The sequence below is a fragment of the Schistocerca piceifrons genome, chromosome X, assembly GCF_021461385.2.
Source record: "Schistocerca piceifrons isolate TAMUIC-IGC-003096 chromosome X, iqSchPice1.1, whole genome shotgun sequence".
NCBI lineage: Eukaryota > Metazoa > Arthropoda > Insecta > Orthoptera > Acrididae > Schistocerca > Schistocerca piceifrons.
The window spans coordinates 446,446,469-446,466,319 of NC_060149.1; the positions used below are offsets into that span (position 1 = coordinate 446,446,469).

Genomic DNA, 19,851 nt, shown 5'->3' on the forward strand with positions numbered 1-19,851 from the left:
TCTCTTAATAGAGTAGACAAATGTTTTGACTGGAATCCACATTTACCTGGTTGAAGGGAAGCACTGAGTCACAGACAGATACTATTAAAAGTCTTCTAAACTTTTAGCTTGTAAACAAAAAAGTCCTTCAGACATAAACACACACACACACACACACACACACACACACACACACACACACACACACACACAGAGAGAGAGAGAGAGAGAGAGAGAGATACACACTTGGCTGCTGTCTGTGGCTGATTGCTCCCAACTGTGGGCTGCACCTCATCTGAGTGGCCATAGACTGTAGAAAAGTGTGTGTGAATCATACTTGTGTGTGTGTGTGTGTGTGTGTGTGTGTGTGTGTGTGTGTGTGTGTGTGTGTTTTCTGCTTCTAAAGAAAGAGTTTTTTTTTGCCTGAAAAATAAAAGTTTAGGAGTCTTTTCATTGTGTCTGTCTGCAGATCATGCTTCCGTCATGTGGTGAAGAGCAATCTATCCTTTTCATGTTGTTATTCCATCCTGGACTTTCCATTGTTTTATTTGATGGTTTACACTGTACTCACATGATACTGGCTACACAGCCAAAACTGTGCAGTCTAAAATCCAAACTAAATGCATATTTTAATTTCACAGTCAATGAAGAAGATGTTGCCCTTTTTGCCTTTTTGTGTTATTGTACTTTTAGCTTCCTTTCGTTGTTGCAGATATGCACAGTATTTTTAGTTGTTTGCCAACTGAGTGCAACAATAGTCTGTGTTTTCCATTATTTATATGTCTTTTTCATTTTGCTTTATCCAATAGTTCTTTCATAACATTCCAGTTTTCATCAAAATGTCTATATTTACAAGTGCAATGAAGACTAGCTTGAAGCTGCACTGTGATCTATTTTGAGTGTGTTTATGAGAATAGTATTTTTAAAATCTGAAATTTGTATCAGAAGTTTTGCCATGATTGTGATACCATGAATCTGAAATTTTTTTAAATTTAGTGTGATGCAACTTAAACATGGATTAAATCATAAATTAACAGTTGTAGTCTTCTCAGTGGAAGAAATCCTTACAGGACTGGAGGCCCAGCATATTTAATATGCCTGGATGAAACACCATCTCTCTATATCTTCCTTATTTCTCCAACTTTTCATAATGTTTCTCCATGTTCTCTTTGCAGTCTGTTGATAATTTATGGTCAGCAGTATGAATGCAGGCTTATTTAGTCAGTCAGCTAAGCCTTACAAAACTGGAAAACATTCATGCCATACTGGCACAAATCAGCCTATATTTTAAAACAAAGATGGCATCTTATTTTACACTTTTCAGTTTTCACTCTCGTTAATCACTAGATGGTGTGTTACCTGAGTTCATTAAACAATGAGGAAGGAAAGCATCACAATGGCTACTACAGTTTTACAATAAAACTGAGCTGAAAAATTTCTCAGCATTTTAAAACTGCAAAAACTATAGCTATTTGAAGCCAGGAAAACCTAAAGAAGACCTAATGAACTGTCATCTAATCACACTACCAAGCATATGTAACAGGATGCTGGAAACATTCTGTATTATGGAAAAAATATATATATATATATATATATATATATATATATATATATATATATATATATATGCATGGGATCAGTAATTGGGATACAGAAAACTTAATTCCATATATGTTGTAGCTCCTGTATATTTACACTTGATACTGCGCCTGTACAAAATGAAGTATAACAAAGAACTGACTAAAGTAAAGTTAAGATGGAGGCTTGACAGAGCACTTAGAGTTCACAGATATTACGTTTCTGATCGATACAAACCTTCAATGGCACACAGCCCCTACCCCCCCCCCCCCCTCAACCTCCCCCCCACCCCCTCCTGCAGCATGGACTACTACAGATGTCCAAGGGTGAGGGCGTGAGGGTGTCGACGTCGATAGAAATCGTGCGCGTAGGCAGGTGCACCACAGGTGCTTCCATCTCGAATGACGTGGGTTGTGCTGGCGGAGCGGCGAGAGGCAGGTCCAATTCATAGTCAGTAAACCACCATGGTCAGATGAGATGGCGGCCGGCCCGGGAGTAAGGGGTGGGGCAGTCGACGGCGTGGTGGAGGCATGTGTGGCCCTTAAGTGGATTGAGCCATCCATAGAAATGAAAGCACATAGAGATACTCGGTCACACTCGCTCGGGAGTGTGAGGTTGTGTGCAATGTTGATGTGTAAGGGACTGTCCGATGGCAGGACCTCAGTATCTGTCAAAAGAATGAGCATTATAGAAACGTTGTTCCCTCAGTGCGGCAGCACGCTACAGGACAAACTGTTAGTAGGTGTGTGTGTGTCTTCAATCTTGGAGGTGAGGGCGTGAAAATTGCGCAGAGTGAAACAGGGGGCGAGGTCAGGAAACCAGCAACAGTGGTGAACAATCTTCAGTGGAAGAGGTGTGCGGTGATGTTGATATGATCACATCTTCATTCTCGATCAAGGATGGATCATCTGTAGAGTCCTACTGCCGCAGTGTGAGACCATCACGGTAGACGAAAGCCGGTGTGCGCTCTTTAATCATGATATCAAAAAGACATGTCCCCCCCGTCACAGGACCTTGTAGGGGCCAAGATAAGGAGGTTGAAGAGGCTGCCTAACCGCGTCATCACGCAGCATGACGTCGGAGCAGTCGGAGAGTGTGGTGGGAACATAAGTCTCAGGCGGTGAGAGACTGACGGGCGGGTGCAAGCGTGTTTGTTGAAAATGCATGCGCATCCGGGTAATGAAATCTGGTGGGGGGGTAGATCCTCGCTAACGTGGGAAGAATAACTTCCCCCGGTAGGACCGGATTCTCGTCAAAAACAAATCGAAAACAAATTCGGATATAGTCCCCTGTAGGTCAGGTTTATAGGTCGAGCGTAGACCAAGTAGCACCCACGGGAGAGCTTCCAACCAGAGACAATCATGGCAGTGAAGGGCCGTCTTGAGGGTGTGGTGCCATCTCTCCACCAACCCATTGCTTTGTGGGTGATAGGTGGTAGTGTGTATTTTTTTAATATCGCAGATATTGCAGAGGATGGTGAAAAGGGAGGATTCGAACTGTCGATCCTGATTGGTGGTGATAGTGGTCGAGCACCCGAAATGAGCAATCCAAGAGTCAACAAAAGCCTCGCCTACTGTCTCGGCAGTAATGTTAGGGAGAGGGACAGCCTTGACACAGCGAGACAAACGGTCGATAGTTGATAAAATATATCTATGGCCCTCCGAAGGAGGAAATGGCCCAATCAGATCAATATGTACATGACACAATCGTCCTGCGGGAATGTCGAACGTGCTCAGAGGCGAGGAGGTGTGGCGGCTGATCTCGTTGCGCTGGCAAGCGATGCAGCTGCGTGCCCAGGTTTGACAGTCCCGTTTGATATTCTTCCAAACAAAACATTCTGACACGAGACATGTGGTGGCTCGAACGCCCAGGTGGGTTAAGTTATGCAGGCATCGAAAACCTGTCGGTGCAGCTCGGGTGGGAGCAAAGGGTGTAAGGTGCCGGTCGAAGAATCACACACACCTCGTCGGAAACGCCAGGAAATTTAGACTTTGTGAAAACAAGTGATGTTTGTGGATATCGTAGGAGAGCCTGAGAATCTTCAAAAAAATGGCTCAAATGGCTCTGAGCACTATGGGACTTAACATCTGAGGTCATCAGTCCCTTAGAACTTAGAACTACTTAAACCTAACTAACCTAAGGACATCACACACATCCATGCCCGAGGCAGGATTCGAACCTGCGACCGTAGCGGTCGCGCGGTTCCAGACTGTAGCGCCTAGAACCGCTCGGCCACATCGACAAGCCTGAGAATCTTCGTCAGAAGCTTGGAGGAGGGCCAGATCGGAAAGATCAACGATGTGGGAAACAGCAAGAAATCCGCAGCGACGTTATCTGCACCCCTGATGTAACGGACGTCGGTTGTGAATTGAGAAACCAGGTCAAAGTGGCGGTAACGTCGAGGGGGTGGGTCCTCAGGTGGGTTGCAGAACGCTTCTGCCAGTGGTTTGTGATCGGTGAGGACGAAAAACGAACGTCTCTCGACGTCGGGGCGGAAATGTTTGATTGCCTCATAAACAGCAAGGAGCTTTCTATCGAATGCGGAATATTTTCTATGAGCTGTAGATAGTTTCTTGGAGAAGAAATGAAGCGGAGAAATCATGCCACTCTTGCGTTGTTGCAACACTGCCCCCACCGCGATGTCGCTGGCGTCAGTAGTGATGAATAACTCAGCCGAGGGGTCGGGGTAGGCGAGCGTCACAACGTGAGCTAAAGAAGTCTTCAGAGCCTTGGAGGCCTCTAGCATCGGAGCAGTCCAAGAGACGGGTTTTATACCGGAAGTTTGTTTGCCTGATAGCGAGTCCATCAGGGGTGCATGAACAGCGGAGGCGGAAGGCAGACGGTGACGGTAGTAATTGATGGTGCCGAGGAAACGGCGTAGCTCTTTGTAAGTAGCTGGGGGCGGCAGAGACGTGATGGCCTGCACACGAGATTTGAGACGCTGTATTTCGTCAGCGGAGACGGTGTAACCTAGGAAGGAGACTGACGCCTGGGGCAACTGAAACTAGTCTTTGTTGACCTCGACACCGTTGGAGTTCAACGTCTGGAGGACCATAGACAGATGATTTTCATGTTCCTCCGCTGAGCTGCTTAAAACGGCTATGTCGTCCAGATAAGCAAAGCAAAACTCGAACTGTCACAAGATAGAGTCAATGAAATGTTTCCACGTTTGCGCCGCATTCTTTAGGCCGAACGGCATGAAGTGATATAGGAATAAACTGAGTGGCGTGATAATAGCCGTCTTAGGAATGTCTTCCTGCGCCACGGGAATCTGGTGGTAGACGTGTTTACAGTCAATAACACTGAACATTGTGGCGTCCGATAACATATGAGTGAAGTCATTGATGTTCGGCACCGGGTAATTGTCCATGATGGTACGAGCGTTTAAGCATCTGTAATCACCGCACATGCGAAAATCTCCGTCGTGTTTGGGGACGAGGTGGATTGGTGAAAACCAGTTGTTGTCTGAAGGTTGCAGAACATCTGCCGCCAAAAGTTCTTTAATCTGCTGCCGGGCCGCGCGCAACTTGATAGGGTGGAGGCGTCGGACCTTATGCCTAATAGGAGGGCCGGCAGTGTTAACTATCTTGTGTGTCATTCCATCAGTGACGGAAGAAACTGAGAACTGCACATGACATTGGTTAACGTCCTGGTGCTGAGTCTTCGGACGAGTAGGTCACGACGAGGTGTAGCCGTTAGCATGAGTGGGGAAAGATAGCACGAAAGTCACATGTCTCTTATGCAACCGTGGCGTGCACTTGTGTGGAGGGGGAGGATGCGCGCGCAGCGCAGAGCGAAGGGGAACGTGTAGCGACTGTCCACTGTTAACCTTGCACTGGACAAGTGGTGCGGGCGAGAGCAGCGCTGGCGTCGCACATGGGGCCACAATGGCCGCTGGGTCATGTGGCCGGTGAGTGAGAGAGGGGGAATGCTTATCAACATGCGCAGTAGCTGTCCGAGAGGTGGGTGTGGTCGAAACGCGCGTGCAACTGTCATTAGCACCACTGTTTGAAACACACGGCACTGGATGAGGCGAGCGAGATGGGGGGTTTGGAACGTCACATCCAAGTAAAGTTTGTGGACTAACCTGGTGAGCCGGCCGGTGTGGCCGAGCAGTTCTAGGCACCTCAGTCTGGAACCGCGCGACTGCTACAGTCACAGGTTCGAATCCTGCCTCGGGCATGGATGTGTGTGATGTCCTTAGGTTAGTTAGGTTTAAGCAGTTCTGAGTCTAGGGGACTGATGACCTCAGATGTTAAGTGCGATAGTGCTCAGAGCCATTTGAACCAACTAACCAGGTGAGAGTTCGAGCTATGCTCGGCTGAGCAATCTTGTTTAGGTGGCGGCGCCATGGATTGCAGTTGCAGAAGCGAGGTACGAGCCACAACAAGCTTGCTATACGTGGATACGATGCATTATTTCATCTTCTCGTTGCTGTGGTGGAGTTGCGTCGCTGAGTCGTATTCTGAGAGTAGGTCGGTAACGCAGGTCACAATGTTGTGGTGGAAACAGAGTGTTGGAAATAGATGCGGGTGCACAGTATGAGAGTGTTCGTAGGATGGTGGAGCACTGAACCCTGTACAGCATTCGCAGATAGTTCATAATGAGACAGAAAATACATACCAAGGATCAGTTCAGCGATGTCGGCAACGGAGAACATCCACGGAAAATGTAGAGAAGGAGATGGAGTCACCGTAACCTTTATTGAGCCTGATGTAGGTAACGTTGACATGTTGACAGCTCATAGAAGTGACTTCATCTGTGAAGGAGTGGGTGGAGCCATCGAAGTAGGTATGATCGACACGTCAGCACCAGTGTCGACCAGATGCAATGTCAGTCACATAGAGATGACCACTCAACCTGGCGGACAAGTGAACGGAGTGTTATATAAGGGGACATCTGTTAGGTTCCCCGCAGAACTCGGCGTCTCTTAGTTCCTGTGGTTGGCATTTGGGTGTTGGCATGGCAAGAGGTGGAGACTGCAACAGTGGGGTCAGCTTGTCTTTGTTGATATGTTCTGGTAAATAGACCAGTACGTAAGGTGCGTGGGCGATCCTGAAGTGCTCGGACAGTGGAGAGAGTGAGCGGACATTGCCAGGAGAAGTAGATGAGGTGATGGTGGAGCACGCCCTGCCTCTGTTAGCTGAAGGTCGGTATGCGGGGATGGCTGTGCCGACGAATGGTGTGGAATGAACCAGCTGATGTTGGTATGGAATGAACCAGCTGATGTTGCTGCAGCAGTGAATACAACTGGTCAGCGATGCATAGGCGAGAGCCGATGGACTCGAACGAGTGTGGTAACAGATGGATCTGTAGATAGGTAGGTAGTTTGGCAGACCACACAGCCTGTAGCGTGGCGTCAGGCATGGTATGCTCGTTCACGAGCAATCTAAGGCGGCGCCAGAGTTGTGAGGGGGTGTGTTCCCCAGGTGCTTCTCGTAGAGAATCTTCATTATTAATTCTTGTGGCGAGCAGGCAAGTCGTTCCATTGTAGTCTTCTTTGCAATTCGTATTTTGATGCAGGCAGCGGCATAAGGAGCAGGTCACAAATCAAATCCGACTGGTCGTGGAGGTGTGTGATGAGGCAGAGAAACTTTGAGTTGTCGTCAGACACATGATGTAACTCGAACAGATGCTCGGCGAGTGCGAACCGCGATGCTGGGTTGTCTTTGTATAAGGGCGGCAGCTTCGGCAGGCTGCCAGGAGGGGGTGACGATGGTGGCTTTGGTGTCTCCTAGGGTAGTGGCTGAACTGAGGTTAAGTCAGAGGCTGGCACGATAGGCCCGGGTTTAAACCAGGCAAGCGAATCCATAGTAGTGGCAGCTGGCATAGTTGACTGTGTGTCACGAAAACACGGAGCAGCAGGCACGGACGGAACCGTGGAAATACGTGGATGGACGACACATGAGGGGGTCCCAGAAACTGGACCGTGAGTGATGAGTGCTGGTTGGAAACGACCCGCTTCCGGAACAGGGTGAGAGACCGGCGCGGCAGACACAGGTTGTGCTGTGGGAGCGGCAGGCGGTTGAGCGACCGGAAATGGGGACCCCTGAAAATGAGGGGGGGGGGGGGGCTCGGGGGTTGAGAACGCCACCCATGTGGAAACTATCTGATGCATAACATGCCCGTAGTGCATGTGGAAGGGCCCTGAGGCTAGGTAAGGGGTCCATGTTACGCCAAACACTGAATTGTGCATGTAAATTAGACACAACTGGAACACCATGTGTGTGGAACAGATCCGGCGTGGCTTGTAGTAATGGCGGCATAGCACACGGCCCAACAGTAACTGATGCAGCATGCTGGTGGGTGGCCAAACACATGTTCTAATGGAGATCACTTTGTTCTTGAAACACTAGATTAGAAGAGACACAAGTCGAAATATTTTTCAGTTCACATTTCACTGTCGGGTGGGCATAATCTGGTGACATGAAGCCTGAGTCCATTGTTTGCTCTAACAGTGTAGTTGTCGACCGTTGAAAATTAATGAGGTTAGCACATGGCATTGGTTGAGAACGCGAATTTCTGTGCATAAATAATGAATACGCTGTTGGCGAAGAAATGACAAAACTCGGTGAGCGGGGTTGTGCTTCCACATTTTCGAGTAAGGCATTGTTTGGCATGGTCATTGTGTAGTGCATATAACCTTTTGCATAAACACTGGCGTGGAAGACGAGAAACACGAACGAACTGCGGGGTTACCACTATGGGAATGGGATTGGTAATCGGGATATAGAAAACTTAATTCCCATATATGTCGTAGCTCGTATATATTCACACTTGATACTGCATCCATACAGAATGAAGTATAACAAAGAACTGACTAAAGTAAAGATGGATGCTCGACAGAGCACTTACAGTTTACAGATATTAAGCTGCTGGTCGATACAAACTATTGATGACACATATACAGCAACTGATGCCGTAACCAACATACACCAAGTAGGATTTCATGCGAATCAAAGCTGCTGTGAGTAAGTTCTCACACTAACATCATACATGGAAGCAGGATTTCAAAAGGAAAAGAAAACCTCAGTGGCATTTATTAACTTCGCAACAGCATATGACACCATATGGTTGGATCACACCCTTTCAAGCTCGAAGATCACAGCACTAATGCAAAACCTGTTTAAAACCTGCACTTTTAAAGATAAAAATGGATAAACTACAAGTGAATCCTATTCCATAAAGAATAGTTTCCCATAGGACTCAGATTTGGTCCCACTTTTATTTAATTTGTACACCAACAAGATAGTCACCACTAAGCCTGTAAAGTTTAGCTACGCTGATGATGTAGTAATAGCAACTCAGAACAACATATTCAAAGAAGATGAACAAATACTTACTAGTGATCTACGAAAGCTTGACCAATATTACAAAAATCAAAGACTTTGCCAGAAGCCTAATAAACCAGAAGTCAGCTCATTACAAATAACCGAAAAAGAACTGAATGTAATCTTCAACGACAAAAACGTACAGCATAGTTGACAACCTAAATATTTGGGTGTGCCTCTGAAATTAACAGGACAAAAGCTAAAATCAGAAAGTAATATGTTTAAGAAACTGGCTGGTGCTAGCTGGGGGTCTGCTGCTGACACCTTGAGAACTACAGCACAAGCACCCATTTATCCTGTACTGATATCCTGTTCTCTTGTATGGAATAGAAATAGCTATGTCAGTAAAATGTATATCCAATTAAACAACAAAATGTGGACCATGACAGGAACTCTTAAATTCACACCAATAACCAAATTTCTGGTGACCTCGAGGAATACCACATGAATGGACAAAACTCAAGAGATCCACAGATCAGTTCATGAAACAGAGAACAATTTACTTGAGACTGACAAAAATCTAGAAACCAGTCTGGGTCAAAAATGGCCAAATCACCCCACAAAGCTTTGTTCCAAGAAAAGAATGGAGAAATCACTGGACATCATTTCGTTGTCATAAGAAGTTAAATAAAACACATTCAACCTTTAAACCCTCATGAGTGAACCAACTGAGGAAGATACAGAGCACCCTCAACCATGTCAGAACTGGTCATACTGTGACCAAAGCAACACAATGTAAGTGGGGAATGATTGACTACGAACAATGCAACTGTGGAACAACAGAACAAACATTGGACCACACTTTGCATGATTCCCCAAAACGACCATCTGTGAGCACCTGGAAAGCGTGCAGATGAAACACCTGCAATATTCACTGTTTTGAACTGTCTTCTTGTACCTTGCATCAACTTGTGAGGATTTTTCCCTACCTAATTCACTAAAACTGAATATAATGTAGCATAATGTGGCACGATAGATGCTGTATAAAGAACTATTCGGCATGTGCTTGGAAAAAAGTGACATTTTTATCTAAAACCGAATTTCTACATAAAAGGAACATGAATTAGTGAATTAGACTCACGGATTAATGGATTCACTGCGCAAAGTTACCACCTTGACCCAGCGTATCCACCAGTGCCACACGGAATTCCTACCAACACGAGATGCAGGATCAATCATCTCTCACAGGAAATATCAGTGGCAAGGTCAAGAACGGAGTCTATATGGCTATCACACATGAATTGACAGCGATGATGAGCAGACTTTTATGGTACACATGTGGGCGCAAAATGCTGGCTTTTTGAATGTTTTGCAGTGTGAACTTTCAGTTACTCATTGGGTTACATAGCAGCTGTACAGATTGCATGCAAAGGAAGAACATTAAGCATGATGGTAAGTGTCTCAATCTCAAACATGTTATCATGTGGCATGTCTGTTGAGCCTTGGGTGTCTGACTGAACTGATGCTGACAGCACAAGGAGAAGAGCCAAACTGAGGGAAGCTAAGATAGCGGACGCCTCACCAGATCCCAAGCTACCTCCTTCAAGCTGGTAGCCAGCGACCATAGTATCTAGTCACTTGGCAGAAATGACAGCTTGTGGCGGAAGTTGCTGTGCAAAGAAAAAAAATTGCTGCGTTAGCAGATGGCCACAGCAGTCTAGGAATGTGTGCAGATGGTAGGGGTGATGAGAGGCTAAGGGCCACCACAAAGTCCCCCCCCCCCCCCCCAACACTCTCCTCCTCGCCATGAGAGCGGAACTCAGATAATGGGTGAGGTGACGATGATGAAAGCTTGTAATAGTTAAATGATGTTGTCCAGTAGTTAGGCAGTGGTTGGTGGTGTCGACACTCCAAATACCAGTCATGCAACAGAAGCAAGCACCAGACGTTCCAGTGCTACATGTGAGATGAGTGGGGCGGCCAGCTGTCAGTAGTGTCGGTCAGCTGTGAGACAGTGTGCTCCAGTGTAGTGCCAATGGTGAGCACGAGTGATGAGTAAGCTGGTGGTATGGGGAGGAGGGACAGGAGAGATCAGACCTGTTCAGCCTGGTGCTGTATCCTGTGCTGTGCACACAGGTTTGAGGAGGCGCTGGGCATGGTTTGAGCATGGGTGGAGGAGGCAGGGTCATGGTGGCATTGCTATGGGCTACGAGTAGGGGCTGACGACTGGTTGACCAATTTTGAGAGATGAAGACACACATGCCATATGCTGTGGGCATACACAGCTGGTGTCTCCACAGTGAGGATGGGTGGTTGCAAGTCTGGGGCATGGCATTGCTGGCATGTGAACTAATGCTGCTGTGGGACAGAAAGGGTTGGCAATGTGACATTAGGGTTGCAATTGGCTGCTGGCGGTGGCAGAGGGTTCTCGGCTCAATTTCGGTGGAAGCAGTATTGGTGGCAGAGGTGCTGACCCCATTGGTGGGTCTAGTGTTATCAGCAGCACTGGCTTCAGCTGTGGCATGCACCTGCATGGTTCCGATGAACATGGTAGGTGGGCTGTGCGGTGTGAGATCTGACAGTATATAGGCAGGCTTCAGCCTATTGATTGAAATGCTCTTAGTGGTGCTGCAGATATGTCTTGGAGTTCCGCTTCAGGACCTGGTGGAGACAGGAGTAGTGCAGACAATGTGGGAGCTGGTGAACATCAATGCACAGCACAAAATGAGTGCATCAGGTGAGGTCGCCATGAATCAGTGTCCAGCATTTTCCGTGGCACTGGGGATGGGTGGGCCGCAGGTGGGTCGTATGGTCCTGCCAGATGGCGATGAATTAAGGCTGGATGTTGTCTGTGGACAGGTCAGCGGGCTCTAGGATGTCACTCAGCATGACGAGCAGCATGCCATAAACAAGGTCAGAGGCTGATATCCCAAATGGATCTTGCGAGCGATGTGGCGCCTTGGAAGTACTAGCAGCAGGGCAGTGATCCACCTGCTGTTATGGCAGGCGAGAGCAGACTTCAAGATATGGTGGAGCCATTCCACTATGCCATTGGCAGCAGGGTGTAGCTCGATGTCAGATGCAGGTAGACACTGCAAAGGTCTGTCAGTGCCCAAAAATGGCTGATTTAAATTGGTACCTGCAGTCCATTGTGATGTGGTGGTGGCAGCAGAAATGGGCAATCCTGGGAAGACGGAAGCAGTGGCTACCATGACAGCGGTGACATTGGGTATCGGCGTTGCCTGAGGCCAGTGGGTGAATCTGTTCACTATGGTAAGGAGGTAGTGAGCCGTTTATATCCATGTGAGCATGATTGAAGCGATGCCCGACGTCTGGGAAGGTGGAGATTGGTGCGTGTATGTGGTGGCTGACCTTCATGCACTGACAAGAGAGGCAGGTGCGGAGCCAGGTCCTGCAGTCCCTCTGAATACCTGACCATAGGAAACGTTGCATTACCAGAGGAGTTGACGTGCACATGCCAGAGTGTGTCAAGCTGTGCAACAGGTCAAATGTGACCTTACAGAAGGCAGTGGGCCAGACTAGGCATGGTGAGCTGGTGGACACATCACACGAGATACTGCTGTTTGAGCTGGGAGCCGACATATGTTGATGGTGGAGCCTGGAAGCAGCACACAGCGGTTGCTGGGGGAGTTCCAGATCATGTTCCTGGGCGGTGCTAAGTGTGTCGTAATCCAAAGGAAATGCAAAGGCGGAAGTGTGGATGAGGCTGCTGGTGACAATGTTGTCAATTCTAGCGACATGACATATGCCAGTAGTAAATTCAGAGATGAACGACAGCTGCTGGAATTGACGTGGGGAGCACTGGTCATAGTCTTTTGTGAGGGCAAACGTGGTAGACTTGTGGTCAGTGAAGACTGTGAAATGATGAGCCTCCACCAATGGCCGAAAGTATTTGATTGCCTCATAGATGGTGATGAGCTCTCTGTTGTATGTGCTCCAGGGTTGCTGAATGGCAGAGAGGTTGCTGGAGAAGAAGGTGAGCAGCTGCCATGTGTCGCTGAGATGTTGCTGCAGGAAAGCGTTAATCGCTGTCTGGCTTACACTGATGGCAAACGGGGTGATGGGGAGAGGGTGGTGAGCAAGGTAGCATCCGCCAAGGCACAACAGGCACCAGAGAAACTGCTTTCCATTTGTGGCGTCCACAGGACTGACTCGTTGCCCTTTGTTTTGATGGCATGAAGGGCAGTGGTGAGTGGCTCCTGCATAGCAGCTGCATTCCTCAGATACTGGCAGAAAAAGTTAAGCGTTCCAAGGAAGCAGCAGAGATCCTTGAATGTCTCTGGTCGAGATATTTCGAGGATGGCTTGCACCTTGTCGGGCAGGGGATGTGAACTTGTTGGAGAACATGATGTGGTCCAGGAATACCGCCTCGCTGGCACCAAGAGTGCAATTTCCTGTGTTGATGATGAAGCCAGCGTTCTGGAGGCGTTAAAAATATTTTGGTTATTGTGGACGTGCTCACAGTGTTCCTTAGGCATTACGGAAAGAAAGAGTACATGGTTCATGTAGGCGACACAGCAGGGCAAGCCTCGCCAAACACTGTCCAAGAAACGCTGCCATGTTTGGACAGCATTATGGAGGTGGAAGGTCATGAAGGTGCTCTCTTAGAGACCAAATGGCGCGATGATGGCGGTCTTCTGGATGTCCTTGGATGCGACTGGAATCTGTATGACAGCCTTGGTGGAGTCAATTGTGCTGAAAATTGTACCCCAGCCAGTGTGTTGTTGCAGCTGTGTAATAGTGGCATCGAATAACAGTCAGGGGTGCTATGGGCCTCTAACTTCCGGTAATCACTGCATGGGCGCCAGGGGCCATGCTTCTTCTTGGAAAGTTGAAGAGTGGGCACCCACAGGCTCTTCAAAGGATGCAGCATGCCAGTGGCAAGCAGCTCGCTAAACGTGGCCTAGGTGATCTTGAGTTTGTGCGGTGCAAGAGACCATGGCTGGTAGAAGATGTGTAGTCCAGGGGTGGTGTCAGTGTAGTGGACACTTGAATGACAGACCTTCTGAGGCGACCTTGACGGGATTGTGAGTGCAGGAAATTGCGCCGGGAGGTGAGCGTATGGGCTGGATTTATGGCACCTGTTTCACTTCGAAGAAAACAGTGAAAAAATGGTGCACCTTATTAACCTCATCTCCCTGTATTGCTGTAAGCAACAGCTGACAACATCCAGAAGCAGATGGCGGTGCCTGATGAAGCCCACTCTGATAATAGTGTCATGACTTTGGTGGCTTCTGAGACAAGTTACTCACAACTTTCTTATTACCCGTGACAAACCTGTATTTACTCCGCAACATAATTTTAATGGCGACCTCTTATCATCTGTATAGTGACTACATATGAGCTCAATAAAATTTTGCACCTAAAATCAGTGTAATAACAATATCAATAAAAATAATAATAACAAATGTTGCCATAATCTTTATTCTTTGTTGCTTTCCTTTATTTTTTTCATGGACCAAACGAGTCATATTTCACGAAAAATGTATTAGGTGAATTATGCTATGAAAATATATTAAGTATGAAAAACTATAGTATTGTGGATAACAGTAGATACTTCATACTGATCTGAAAGTACCATTCATTTAAGAACTAAAGTTGATATAGTTTACATAGCCTGTTTTTCTGTTATACTTTAAAAAGAAAAAAATTTAGCACATGAAATCTGTAGTACTCATTTAACTTCTTTTACAGAGACTGCTATGGGAACATCAGTTGATGCACAAAATGGAGGCGAGGCTGAATATGTTGCAGCTGTCAAAAGGTGAGTTAAGACAAGAAAATATCTGACATGCCAGTCTTTGAAAAGTAATCATTATTCCATTCATTTACAGGACACTATTTCATTTCAGGAACTGTAATGCTAGAACCTAATTTTTTTCCTGTGCCATTTTAAAATACCATTATTACAAAGACCTTTTCTCGAATGCACCAGATTCTGATGAAATGAGTTATATGTGCAACAGAAACCTCACCAGCAGACTTTATGTTATGAATATATCCTGCAGAAAATGACATACACAATGCCTGATTAAAAGTATCTGGACATCTGGCTGAAAATGACTTACACGTTTGTGGCCCCCTCCATTGGTAATGCTGGAATTCAATATGGTTTTGGCCCACCCGTAGCCTTGATGACAGTTTCCACTCTCGCAAGCATACGTTCAATCAGGCGCTGGAAAGTTTCTTGGGGAATGGCAGCTCATTCTTCACTGAGCGCTGCACAGAGGAGAGGTAAAGATGTCGGTCAGTGAGGCCTGGCACGAAGTTGGCGTTGAAAAACATCCCAAAGGTGTTCTATAAGATTTAGGTCAGGACTCTGTGCAGTCCAGTCCATTACAGGGATGTTATTGTCGTGTAACCACTGCGCCACAGGCCGCGTATTATGAACAGGTGCTCAATTGTGTTGAAAGATGTAATCACCATCCCTGAATTGCTCTTCAACAGTAGGAAGCAAGAAGGTGCTTAAAACATCAATGTAGGTTGGCCTGTGCTGTGATAGTGCCACGCAAAACAACAAGGGGTGCAACCCCCTCCATGAAAAACACGACCACGCCATAACACCACCGCCTCCAAATTTTACTGTTGGCACTACACACGCTGGCAGACGACGTTCACCGGGCATTTGCCATACCCACACCCTCCTATCGGATCGCCACATTGTGTACCGTGATTCGTCACTCCAAACAACGTTTTTCCATTGTTCAATCGTCCAATGTTTACGCTCCTTACACCAAGTGAGGTGTCGTTTGTCATTTATGGGCGTGATGTGTGGCTTATGATCAGCCGCTCAACCATGAAATCCAAGATTTCTCACCTCCCGCCTAACTGTCGTAGTAGTTCGGTGGATCCTGATGAAGTTTGGAATTTCTGTGTACTGGTTTAGATAGGTGTCTACCTGTTACACATTACGACACTCTTCAACTGTCGGCGGTCTCTGTCAGTCAACAGACGAGGTCGACCTGTACACTTTTGTGCTGTATGTGTCCCTTCTCGTATCCACTTCACTATCACATCGGAAACTGTGGACCTAGGGATGTTTAGGAGTGTGGAAATCACGTGACACCCTGTCACCTGACCATGTTCGAAGTCTGTGAGTCCCATGGAGCGCCGCATTGTGCTCTCTCACGATGTCTAATGACTACTAAGATCACTGGAGATCAATGATATGGAGTTCCTGGGAGTAGGTGGCAGCACAATGCACCTAATATAAAAACGTATGTTTTTAGGGGTGTCTGGATACTTTTGACCACATAGCTAACGGAAAAGGACAAACAGTGACTTCTGAGCCACATGTGATTGAAGTACCTACAGTAAGATTAATAGCATATCCTACCTAATCTCTCCAGATGTGATGGGAACCCAACACAACTCTCTGTTTGCCAAACGTTAAAAAATTATAAAATATATGCTCTGCAGACGCTTGCCTTTATTTTCATTCCGTCTTTGAGAAAGCATAACATATCTTAGCAACATTTAACGTCTGTTCAAGCCCTGTCTGAACTTATCTTATTCAATGTATGATTTTATAAAGGTTTCCTTCATAGAGGTTTCCTTATGATCTTCTTATTCCTCCATTTTTGAGGGTTAATTATGATTATCTAAAGTTGTGATAATAGGAAGTTCTCAGATCGGTATACATCTATAAAGTAGCAGAATTTACAAAATACTATGTACTGAGAGCTTGCTGAATACAGGGATACGTTGTGAGGTCTTTGGAACAAAACGTATAATGAATAACTTGGTTAATTAGAAATATGTGTGATATGTATAAAGATCATCAATCTTCTACCACAGGCAGTGGAACTATGCTCTGAGAGTGTGATATAAATGAATAAATGAAGTAAACTCTTGTAGGTTATGAGGCTACGCTATTTTATCTTCTTATTTTTCATCTCAACATTTTGGTACTACTTCTGGGATCTTCTTCAGGAGGCTGAACTTTGCTTTACAAGAATGTTCAGTCTTTTGAAGAAATCTGATCATCTGGACTGCAATGTTGAGTCAAAGAAGAAAAAGACAAGCAAAATTACACTCCTGGAAATGGAAAAAAGAACACATTGACACCGGTGTGTCAGACCCACCATACTTGCTCCGGACACTGCGAGAGGGCTGTACAAGCAATGATCACACGCACGGCACAGCGGACACACCAGGAACCGCGGTGTTGGCCGTCGAATGGCGCTAGCTGCGCAGCATTTGTGCACCGCCGCCGTTAGTGTCAGCCAGTTTGCCGTGGCATACGGAGCTCCATCGCAGTCTTTAACACTGGTAGCATGCCGCGACAGCGTGGACGTGAACCGTATGTGCAGCTGACGGACTTTGAGCGAGGGCGTATAGTGGGCATGCGGGAGGCCGGGTGGACGTACCGCCGAATTGCTCAACACGTAGGGCGTGAGGTCTCCACAGTACATCGATGTTGTCGCCAGTGGTCGGCGGAAGGTGCACGTGCCCGTCGACCTGGGACCGGACCGCAGCGACGCACGGATGCACGCCAAGACCGTAGGATCCTACGCAGTGCCGTAGGGGACCGCACCGCCACTTCCCAGCAAATTAGGGACACTGTTGCTCCTGGGGTATCGGCGAGGACCATTCGCAACCGTCTCCATGAAGCTGGGCTACGGTCCCGCACACCGTTAGGCCGTCTTCCGCTCACGCCCCAACATCGTGCAGCCCGCCTCCAGTGGTGTCGCGACAGGCGTGAATGGAGGGACGAATGGAGACGTGTCGTCTTCAGCGATGAGAGTCGCTTCTGCCTTGGTGCCAATGATGGTCGTATGCGTGTTTGGCGCCGTGCAGGTGAGCGCCACAATCAGGACTGCATACGACCGAGGCACACAGGGCCAACACCCGGCATCATGGTGTGGGGAGCGATCTCCTACACTGGCCGTACACCACTGGTGATCGTCGAGGGGACACTGAATAGTGCACGGTACATCCAAACCGTCATCGAACCCATCATTCTACCATTCCTAGACCGGCAAGGGAACTTGCTGTTCCAACAGGACAATGCACGTCCGCATGTATCCCGTGCCACCCAACGTGCTCTAGAAGGTGTAAGTCAACTACCCTGGCCAGCAAGATCTCCGGATCTGTCCCCCATTGAGCATGTTTGGGACTGGATGAAGCGTCGTCTCACGCGGTCTGCACGTCCAGCACGAACGCTGGTCCAACTGAGGCGCCAGGTGGAAATGGCATGGCAAGCCGTTCCACAGGACTACATCCAGCATCTCTACGATCGTCTCCATGGGAGAATAGCAGCCTGCATTGCTGCGAAAGGTAGATATACACTGTACTAGTGCCGACATTGTGCATGCTCTGTTGCCTGTGTCTATGTGCCTGTGGTTCTGTCAGTGTGATCATGTGATGTATCTGACCCCAGGAATGTGTCAACAAAGTTTCCCCTTCCTGGGACGATGAATTCACGGTGTTCTTATTTCAATTTCCAGGAGTGTATGTGGCCCAAAACTTTAAAAAAAATATTTATTCATAATGGCCACAAAGGCATGTAGGCAGCTGTTTTTTTGACGGAGTACCTCAAAAAAGTGTTGTCTGGACCTAGGTTGAAGGTTTTTCAGAATGTAACATCGAAGAGATTGCTGTGAAATGTGTGATACTTATACTGCGCCTTTCCAGGAGAGCCTCTGTTAATACCGAGAAGTAGTATGCTTATCTGGTTGAAGTCATCAGCCTCATCTTGACATTGATCTAGGAAACTTATTAAACCTAATCAATTGGGCCATCTTATCTAGCAGTTCCTGCATTTAATTCACATTGTGGGGAGAGGTGACACTGTTGATAGATCCAACTCATTATCAACATAAACAACTCAAATATCACGGTACATTGCACACACACTCGTCACTTTTACCAATGGTAAACGGTTACATTTATAATATTTGACATTCTAGTAAGCAGAAAGGGTTGTAATCATCAGAAACATAAATAAATAAGCATTCTTCTCCCACTAATTACAGTTAAACGTGTGGTAGAGGACCCTGAAGAGACCATGTGTGAAGCATCTACGAACTATTGTTAAGTGCATGGCCAGCTGTATATCCCACATCCCACTGTACCAATTATTAGCGGTTTTTCCCATTCCATTTACATATGGAGCATGGGAAAAATGATTGTTTAAATGCGTCTGTGCATGCTGTAATCAATCTAATCTCGTCCTCAGGATTCCTATGTGAGTGAGACACAGGGGTAGCAGTATATTCGTAGAGTCGTCATTTAAAGCCGGTTCTTGAAACTTTGTATGTAGGCTGTCCTGGAATAGTTTACATCTCTCTTCAAGAGTCTTACAGTTCAGTTCTTTCACGTCTCTGTGACACTCTCCCGTGGGTCAAACAAACCTGTCACTATTTGTGTTGCCCTTCTCTGTACATGTGTAGTATTCCTGTTAGTTTTATTTGGTATGGGTCCCACCCATTTGAGCAAAATTCTAGGATGGCTCGCATGAGTGAGGTTTTAGCAGTCTCTTTTGTACACTGATTGCATTTTCGTAATATTTTACCAACAAATAAAGTCTGTCATCTACTTCATCCACAACTGAGCCTATGTGATCTATCCGTTTCAAGCCCCTATGAAGTATTACACCCACATATTTGTATGAGTTTTCCGACTCTAGCTGTGATTCACTGATTTTATAGTCATACGATACAACGATTTTTGGTTTTGTGAAGCTCACAGTTTTACATTTCTGAACATTTAAAGACAGTTGCCATTTATTGCACAATTAAATATTATCACAGTTTTACATTTCTGAACATTTAAAGACAGTTGCCATTTATTGCACAATTAAATATTATCAAGATCTGACTGAATATTTGCACAGCTTCTTTCCAACTGTACTTTCTTGTAGATGTCTGCATCATCTACAAAAAGTCTGAGGCTACTGTTAATATTACCTGCAAGGTCGTTATTATACAACATGAACAGCAAGGAACCCATCACACTTCTCTGGGGTACCGATACTCCCTAAGTTACTTGTATGTCTTTC

The 19,851-nt window shown here is 46.6% G+C and overlaps 1 protein-coding gene across 1 annotated transcript in view; it reads left to right on the forward strand.

Annotated features, from left to right (window-relative positions):
* Positions 1-19,851, forward strand: part of LOC124721545 (cytochrome P450 4c3-like) — a 173,931-nt gene that overhangs the window by 89,620 nt on the left and 64,460 nt on the right. The window contains exon 5 of the mRNA XM_047246573.1: positions 14,544-14,613. Coding sequence (XP_047102529.1) covers positions 14,544-14,613 — 70 coding nt within the window. The remainder of the gene's footprint in view (positions 1-14,543; positions 14,614-19,851) is intronic.